At 40.2% G+C, this 10,000-nt stretch overlaps 1 protein-coding gene across 1 annotated transcript in view; it reads right to left on the bottom strand.

The window, feature by feature from the left end:
• The window catches only part of ppp2r5b (protein phosphatase 2, regulatory subunit B', beta), a 46,327-nt gene that overhangs the window by 11,101 nt on the left and 25,226 nt on the right, over positions 1–10,000 (bottom strand). The window contains exon 7 of the mRNA XM_090183452.1: positions 8,695–8,803. Within this exon, the coding sequence (XP_090039578.1) occupies positions 8,695–8,803 (109 nt within the window). The remainder of the gene's footprint in view (positions 1–8,694; positions 8,804–10,000) is intronic.

The following is a 10,000-nucleotide window of genomic DNA, read 5'->3' on the forward strand; positions in this document are numbered from 1 at the left end:
CTAATATGACTAGCATGGGTTCTAATATGACTAGGATTGGTTCAGAAATACCTAGGACAGGTTCTAATATAGCTAGGATGGGTTCTAATATGACTAGGATGCGTTCAAAAACACCTAGGACAGGTTCTAATATAGCTAGGATGGATTCTAATATGACTAGGATGGGTTCTAATATGACTAGCATGGGTTCTAATATAACTAGGATGGGATCTAATATGACTAGGATGGGATCTAATATGACTAGGATGGGTTCTAATATGACTAGGATGGGTTCTAATATGACTAGGATGGGTTCTAACATGACTAGGATGGGTTCTAACATAACTAGGATGGGTTCTAATATGACTAGGATGGGTTCTAATATGACTAGCATGTGTTCTAATATAACTAGGATGGGTTCTAATATAACTAGGATGGGTTCTAACATGGCTAGGATGGGTTCTAATATGGCTAGGATTGGTTCTAATATGACTAGGATGGGTTCTAATATGACTAGGATGTGTTCTAATATGAATAGGATGGGTTTGAATATAACTAGAATGGGTTCTAATATGACTAGGATGGGTTCTAATATGACTAGGATGGGTTCTAATATGACTAGGATGGGTTCAAATATGACAAGTATGGGTTCTAATATAACTAGAATGGGTTCTAATATTACTAGGATGGGTTCTAATATGACTAGGATGGGTTCTAATATGACTAGGATTGGTTCTAATATGACTAGGATGGGTTCTAATATAACTAGGATGGGTTCTAACATGACTGGGATGGGTTCTAATATGACTAGCATGGGTTCTAATATGACTTGGATTGGTTCAGAAATACCTAGGACAGGTTCTAATATAGCTAGGATGGGTTCTAATATGACTAGGATGCGTTCAAAAACACCTAGGACAGGTTCTAATATAACTAGGATGGGATCTAATATGACTAGGATGGGATCTAATATGACTAGGATGGGATCTAATATGACTAGGATGGGTTCTAACATGACTAGGATGGGTTCTAAAATAACTAGGATGGGTTCTAATATGACTAGGATGGGTTCTAATTTGATTAGCATGGGTTCTAATATGACTAGGATGGGTTCTAATATAACTAGGATGGGTTCTAACATGGCTAGGATGGGTTCTAATATGGCTAGGATGGGTTCTAATATGACTAGGATGGGTTCTAACATGGCTAGGATGGGTTCTAATATGACTAGGATGTGTTTTAATATGACTAGGATGGGTTCTAATATGACTAGGATGGGTTCTAATATGACTAGGATGGGTTCTAATATGACTAGGATGGGTTCTAATATGACTAGGATGGGTTCTAACATGACTAGGATGGGTTCTAACATAACTAGGATGGGTTCTAATATGACTAGGATGGGTTCAGAAATACCTAGGACAGGTTCTAATATAGCTAGGATGGGTTCTAATATGACTAGGATGCGTTCAAAAACACCTAGGACAGGTTCTAATATAACTAGGATGGGATCTAATATGACTAGGATGGGATCTAATATGACTAGGATGGGATCTAATATGACTAGGATGGGTTCTAACATGACTAGGATGGGTTCTAAAATAACTAGGATGGGTTCTAATATGACTAGGATGGGTTCTAATTTGATTAGCATGGGTTCTAATATGACTAGGATGGGTTCTAATATAACTAGGATGGGTTCTAACATGGCTAGGATGGGTTCTAATATTGCTAGGATGGGTTCTAATATGACTAGGATGGGTTCTAACATGGCTAGGATGGGTTCTAATATGACTAGGATGTGTTTTAATATGACTAGGATGGGTTCTAATATGACTAGGATGGGTTCTAATATGACTAGGATGGGTTCTAATATGACTAGGATGGGTTCTAATATGACTAGGATGGGTTCTAACATGACTAGGATGGGTTCTAACATAACTAGGATGGGTTCTAATATGACTAGGATGGGTTCTAATATGACTAGCATGTGTTCTAATATAACTAGGATTGGTTCTAATATAACTAGGATGGGTTCTAACATGGCTAGGATGGGTTCTAATATGGCTAGGATTGGTTCTAATATGACTAGGATGGGTTCTAATATGACTAGGATGTTTTCTAATATGACTAGGATGGGTTTGAATATAACTAGAATGGGTTCTAATATGACTAGGATGGGTTCTAATATGACTAGGATGGGTTCTAATATGACTAGGATGGGTTCAAATATGACAAGTATGGGTTCTAATATAACTAGAATGGGTTCTAATATTACTAGGATGGGTTCTAATATGACAAGGATGGGTTCTAATATGACTAGGATTGGTTCTAATATGACTAGGATGGGTTCTAATATAACTAGGATGGGTTCTAATATGACTAGGATGGGTTCTAATATGACTAGGATGGGTTCCAACATAACTAGGATGGGTTCTAACATGACTGGGATGGGTTCTAATATGACTAGCATGGGTTCTAATATGACTAGGATTGGTTCAGAAATACCTAGGACAGGTTCTAATATAGCTAGGATGGGTTCTAATATGACTAGGATGTGTTCAAAAACACCTAGGACAGGTTCTAATATAGCTAGGATGGATTCTAATATGACTAGGATGGGTTCTAATATGACTAGCATGGGTTCTAATATAACTAGGATGGGATCTAATATGACTAGGATGGGATCTAATATGACTAGGATGGGTTCTAATATGACTAGGATGGGTTCTAATATGACTAGGATGGGTTCTAACATGACTAGGATGGGTTCTAACATAACTAGGATGGGTTCTAATATGACTAGGATGGGTTCTAATATGACTAGCATGTGTTCTAATATAACTAGGATGGGTTCTAATATAACTAGGATGGGTTCTAACATGGCTAGGATGGGTTCTAATATGGCTAGGATTGGTTCTAATATGACTAGGATGGGTTCTAATATGACTAGGATGTGTTCTAATATGACTAGGATGGGTTTGAATATAACTAGAATGGGTTCTAATATGACTAGGATGGGTTCTAATATGACTAGGATGGGTTCTAATATGACTAGGATGGGTTCAAATATGACAAGTATGGGTTCCAATATAACTAGAATGGGTTCTAATATTACTAGGATGGGTTCTAATATGACTAGGATGGGTTCTAATATGACTAGGATTGGTTCTAATATGACTAGGATGGGTTCTAATATAACTAGGATGGGTTCTAATATGACTAGGATGGGTTCTAATATGACTAGGATGGGTTCCAACATAACTAGGATGGGTTCTAACATGACTGGGATGGGTTCTAATATGACTAGCATGGGTTCTAATATGACTTGGATTGGTTCAGAAATACCTAGGACAGGTTCTAATATAGCTAGGATGGGTTCTAATATGACTAGGATGCGTTCAAAAACACCTAGGACAGGTTCTAATATAACTAGGATGGGATCTAATATGACTAGGATGGGATCTAATATGACTAGGATGGAATCTAATATGACTAGGATGGGTTCTAACATGACTAGGATGGGTTCTAAAATAACTAGGATGGGTTCTAATATGACTAGGATGGGTTCTAATTTGATTAGCATGGGTTCTAAAATAACTAGGATGGGTTCTAATATGACTAGGATGGGTTCTAATTTGATTAGCATGGGTTCTAATATGACTAGGATGGGTTCTAATATGACTAGGATGGGTTCTAATATAACTAGGATGGGTTCTAACATGGCTAGGATGGGTTCTAATATGGCTAGGATGGGTTCTAATATGACTAGGATGGGTTCTAATATGACTAGGATGGGTTCTAATATGACTAGGATGGGTTCAAATATGACAAGTATGGGTTCTAATATAACTAGAATGGGTTCTAATATTACTAGGATGGGTTCTAATATGACTAGGATGGGTTCTAATATGACTAGGATTGGTTCTAATATGACTAGGATGGGTTCTAATATAACTAGGATGGGTTCTAATATGACTAGGATGGGTTCTAATATGACTAGGATGGGTTCCAACATAACTAGGATGGGTTCTAACATGACTGGGATGGGTTCTAATATGACTAGCATGGGTTCTAATATGACTTGGATTGGTTCAGAAATACCTAGGACAGGTTCTAATATAGCTAGGATGGGTTCTAATATGACTAGGATGCGTTCAAAAACACCTAGGACAGGTTCTAATATAACTAGGATGGGATCTAATATGACTAGGATGGGATCTAATATGACTAGGATGGAATCTAATATGACTAGGATGGGTTCTAACATGACTAGGATGGGTTCTAAAATAACTAGGATGGGTTCTAATATGACTAGGATGGGTTCTAATTTGATTAGCATGGGTTCTAATATGACTAGGATGGGTTCTAATATAACTAGGATGGGTTCTAACATGGCTAGGATGGGTTCTAATATGGCTAGGATGGGTTCTAATATGACTAGGATGGGTTCTAACATGGCTAGGATGGGTTCTAATATGACTAGGATGTGTTTTAATATGACTAGGATGGGTTCTAATATGACTAGGATGGGTTCTAATATGACTAGGATGGGTTTGAATTTAACTAGAATGGGTTCTAATATGACTAGGATGGGTTTGAATATAACTAGAATGGGTTCTAATATGACTAGGATGGGTTCTAATATGACTAGGATGGGTTCAAATATGACAAGGATGGGTTTGAATATAACTAGAATGGGTTCTAATATGACTAGGATGGGTTCTAATATGACTAGGATGGGTTCTAATATGACTAGGATGGGTTCTAATATGACTAGGATCGGTTCTAATATGACTAGGATGGGTTCTAATATGACTAGGATGGGTTCTTACATAACTAGGATGGGTACTAACATGACTGGGATGGGTTCTAATATGACTAGCATGGGTTCTAATATGACTAGGATGGGTTCAGAAATACCTAGGACAGATTCTAATATAGCTAGGATGGGTTCTAATATGACTAGGATGCGTTCAAAAACACCTAGGACAGGTTCTAATATAACTAGGATGGGATCTAATATGACTAGGATGGGATCTAATATGACTAGGATGGGTTCTAATATGACTAGGATGGGTTCTAATATGACTAGGATGGGTTCTAACATGACTAGGATGGGTTCTAAAATAACTAGGATGGGTTCTAATATGACTAGGATGGGTTCTAATATGACTAGGATGGGTTCTAATATAACTAGGATGGGTTCTAACATGGCTAGGATGGGTTCTAATATGGCTAGGATGGGTTCTAATATGGCTAGGATGGGTTCTAATATGACTAGGATGTGTTTTAATATGACTAGGATGGGTTCTAATATGACTAGGATTGGTTCTAATATGACTAGGATTGGTTCAAATATGACAAGGATGGGTTTGAATATAACTAGAATGGGTTCTAATATGACTAGGATGGGTTCTAATATGACTAGGATGGGTTCAAATATGACAAGGATGGGTTTGAATATAACTAGAATGGGTTCTAACATGACTAGGATGGGTTCTAATATGACTAGCATGGGTTCTAATATGACTAGGATGGGTTCTAATATGACTAGGATGGGATCTAATATGACTAGGATGGGTTCTAATATGACTAGGATGGGTTCTAACATGACTAGGATGGGTTCTAAAATAACTAGGATGGGTTCTAATATGACTAGGATGGGTTCTAATATGACTAGGATGGGTTCTAATATGACTAGGATGGGTTCTAATATAACTAGAATGGGTTCTAACATGGCTAGGACGGGTTCTAATATGGCTAGGATGGGTTCTAATATGACTAGGATTGGTTCTAATATGACTAGGATGGGTTCAAATATGACAAGGATGGGTTTGAATATAACTAGAATGGGTTCTAATATGACTAGGATGGGTTCTAATATGACTAGGATGGGTTCTAATATAACTAGGATGAGTTCTAACATAACTAGGATGGGTTCTAATATGACTAGGATGGGTTCTAATATGACTAGCATGGGTTCTAATATGACTAGGATGGGTTCAAATATGACAAGGATGGGTTTGAATATAAATAGAATGGGTTCTAACATGACTAGGATGGGTTCTAATATGACAAGGATTGGTTCAGAAATACCTAGGACAGGTTCTAATATGACTAGGATGGGTTCTAAAATTACTAGGATGCGTTCAAAAACACCTAGGACAGGTTCTAATATGACTAGGATGGGTTCTAATATGACTAGGATGGGTTCTAATGTGACTAGGATGGGTTCTAATATGACTAGGATGGGTTCTAGCATAACTACGATGGGTTCTAATATGACTAGGATTGTGCCTTTTGCCTCTGGACAACGAAAGAAAGTCGATCTGAAAGCAATAGAACAGGAGAGAAACAGCATATTGGTGGGTAGCGGTGCTGCGGTTATATCCGATAAATGGCGTATGATGAAGTCCTTTCACATGCAGCGCGTGACAAAACAACTAGCTGATTATTGAGTTGCGGCTGTCAGTGAAAAACATATTGAATATGTGTGAAGATAATGTCGCTTGAGTATCATTGCAAATTTTGAGACAAGAAGAGTCTGTAAGGGAAGATAGCCTCTCCCCAGAATGCGCTGCGCTGTTTCCCCACCAATTCTTCTGCATTTGTTGTTTCATGTTTTAATGTACCCTTTGATGTTTTATTTTGATAAATTCTAAATTAGATATGTCACCAGCAGTAAATTTACCGATAATCCCAGTTCTCATTCTCGGAGTGGAAACGCTGTTTGCACAGTTCACAACCTGCTACACTTGTGAGAAACACGTTTCTGATTCATTTCATGACCATCATTTACGAGTTGTCCATTTTTTTCATTGTCTTTTGTTTGGAGTGCTCCATGTGAGCAATGATCGTGGGTCTGGTGTCTGTCTTGTTCGTGGTGAGGGAGCCCACGTCCCGGAGCACGCAGCCTACCTGGGTCTGCTGCATGCAAATGTAGGAAAGTGGCCATTTGTGGATGTTTAATTTCTGATTGTGTTAACTCACCATGTCCACCGCTAACAAGCTGAGCTTCTCACTAACTGTTTTCTTCACCTCACACAGGAAGTCAAAAAAGTCTCTCTTTTCTTTACACCCATTGGGAATAACAGCCCAATCGTTCCTCACAGTAGGCCTATTTGAAAAAAATCTTTCCCAACATTCTCCCCCTTAATATAATCACCAAGCCTCGGTGTGAAAGAGCTACATATCACAATCTGATGATCCCATGTATCCAGTGGAAACGTCATAAAATAGCTTTCCTCTTTCCCTTAATTAAGTAAAAATAGCTGTCTGTTCTGACCTCATCCCTGCAGGAAACGTTGAGCGCCAGAATAGGCTAGTTGATGCAATGTTGCAAGGGCGCTAGAGATAGCGCAAGTCAGGACAGATAGAAAGGGAGGCAGACAGGCGGACTAGATAGATTCATGTGATTTGAAATAACTGGAATTTTTTTATCGATAGACTACATTTTCTCCTGTTTTAATTTGTTGGGTTTATCGATTTTTACTTAGTGGACAAATAGACGTTATAGGCCAACAGCTGTATTGGCAATCTCTGAGTTCCATGAGCTCGTCTCTACAGCCACCAAGGCATCACGGTATTTCAGTGTGCTCATGTGGCAGAGGCTGATGCTCAGGCATTAGTTTCCTTTCAACTTTTTCGATTTAAAAAAAAATAATCATTTTACTATAGATTTTCATTATTAACCAGGCAACAATGATTTTGAGTAACAAAAAACATCATTATTGAAATTAAACTGCTCCAAAATGTGCATATGAAAAATCACAGCTGGCATGCAGGCTGGTAGAAATGGTCAGATAAACGAAACTCACGCGCTGTCTATGAAGTCTTCATAAAATAATTAACCTTCACATTTCTATGCTGGGATTTTCTAGGAAAGGATGTGCCTCACAATATGAAGTCAAACAATGAACTATGTTTTCAACATGCCTCCAGTGGACATTTTAAAGTGGTCGGGTGACGCATGGCAATTATTGGCTAATGAAAACCCGGACGGTATATACAGATTGAATAGAGCTCAACATGTTTTAAACACAGACACACACACGTACTGGTGTGGATGGTGTGATGGTGTGACTTGTTCTGGATCTGCAGCCAGTGTAAATGTAGTGTGACTCGAGGCTGCTCTCCAGTGGCCAAGGGTACACATTGCAGTCTCTCTCATATTTTTTTTTTTTTAAATTTTACCTTTTTTTAACTAGGCAAGTCAATAAAGAACAAATTCTTATTTTCAATGACGGCCTAGGAACAGCGGGTTAACTGTTTTGTTCAGGGGCAGAATGACAGATTCTGACAGCTCGGGGATTCAATCTTGCAACCTTCTGGTTACTAATCCAACCACGAGGCTACCTGCCGCCCCAGGTAGCCTATTTAACAATTAATACTGGGGAACAGAGAGAGAGAGAGAGAGAGAGAGAGAGAGAGAGAGAGAGAGAGAGAGAGAGAGAGAGAGAGAGAGAGAGAGAGAGAGAGAGAGAGAGAGAGAGAGAGAGAGAGAGAGAGAGAGAGAGAGAGAGAGAGAGAGAGAGAGAGAGAGAGAGAGAGAGAGAGAGAGAGAGAGAGAGAGAGAGAGAGAGAGAGAGAGAGAGAGAGAGAGAGAGAGAGAGTCTGTCTGTCTGTCTGTCTGTCTGTCTGTCTGTCTGTCTGTCTGTCTGTCTGTCTGTCTGTCTGTCTGTCTGTCTGTCTGTCTGTCTGTGCGTGACTGACCTGTGCATGGAAGATGGACAGGGACTTGGCTGTGTGTAGAGGAATCAGGACTCGAACCAGGAACTGCTTGTGTTCCGACTTCAGGGGTAGCGCAAACCCGTTTATAATGCTGTAGAGGGGGGTGAGGGGGGGACAGAGAACGATAGAGAAAGAGAGAGAGAGTATGATTAGAGAGCAGAGTGGGAGACGGGGACGTTTGGGTGGGCAGATGTGGAGAAAAGATGGAGAGAAAGAGAGAGGGGAATGGAAAGAGAGAGGGGGATGAAAAAAGGAGTGAGAGAAAGAAAATAAAAGAGGGGAGAGGTGGAGGAAGAGTGGGAGGAGAAAAAGAGGAGAGGAGGAAAAAGGGATTAAGAAAAAAGTATAATATCTTGTCATCACCATCTCTCTCTCACTCACTCACTCCCTCCTTCCCCCAAAATACTGACTTCCTCCCTCCCTCCCTCCCTCCCTCCCTCCCTCCCTCCCTCCCTCCCTCCCTCCCTCCCTCCCTCCCTGTCTCCCTCCCTCCCTCCCTCCCTCCCTCCCTCCCTCCCTCCCTCCCTCCCTCCCTCCCTCCCTCCCTGTCTCCCTCCCTCCCTCCCTTCCTCCCTCCCTCCCTCCCTCCCTCCCTCCTTCCCTCCCTCCCTCCCTCCCTCCCTCCCTCCCTCCCTCGCTCCCTCCCTCCCTCCCTCCCTCCCTACCTCCATCCCTCCCTCCCTCCCTGTCTCAGCATGAAGAAACCTTCTGAAATCAAAGGTCTGTCGTGTTGACTTGTTACTAGGGGAGACGGAGTGACAACGTAGTGTGTGTGTGTGTGTGTGTGTGTGTGTGTGTGTGTGTGTGTGTGTGTGTGTAAGTTAGGTTTATGTGTCAATCAAGTCAGTGCCAAGGAGAAACTAAAACCAAGTTCAGGTACGACGGAATAAATCTTCACCAGGACTGTGGATCTGGAGGGCCTAGAGCACCCAATAGACAATATGTACAGAGGTAAAGATGAACAGATGTACTGATACACCAGATAAAGAGAACACACCTGATGTAAAGATGTAAAGATAAAGAGAACACACCTGATGTAAAGATAAAGAGAACACACCTGATTTAAAGATAAAGAGATCACACCTGATGTAAATATAAAGAGATCACACCTGATGTAAAGATAAAGAGAACACACCTGATGTAAAGATGTAAAGAGAACAAACCTGATGTAAATATAAAGAGAACACACCTGATGTAAAGATGTAAATATAAAGAGAACACACCTGATGTAAAGATGTAAAGATAACACACCTGATGTAAAGATGTAAAGAGAACACACCTGATGTAA

The sequence above is a fragment of the Oncorhynchus mykiss genome, chromosome 9 (genome assembly GCF_057628025.1).
Source record: "Oncorhynchus mykiss isolate SJ-2025 chromosome 9, ASM5762802v1, whole genome shotgun sequence".
Classification (NCBI taxonomy): Eukaryota; Metazoa; Chordata; class Actinopteri; order Salmoniformes; family Salmonidae; genus Oncorhynchus; species Oncorhynchus mykiss.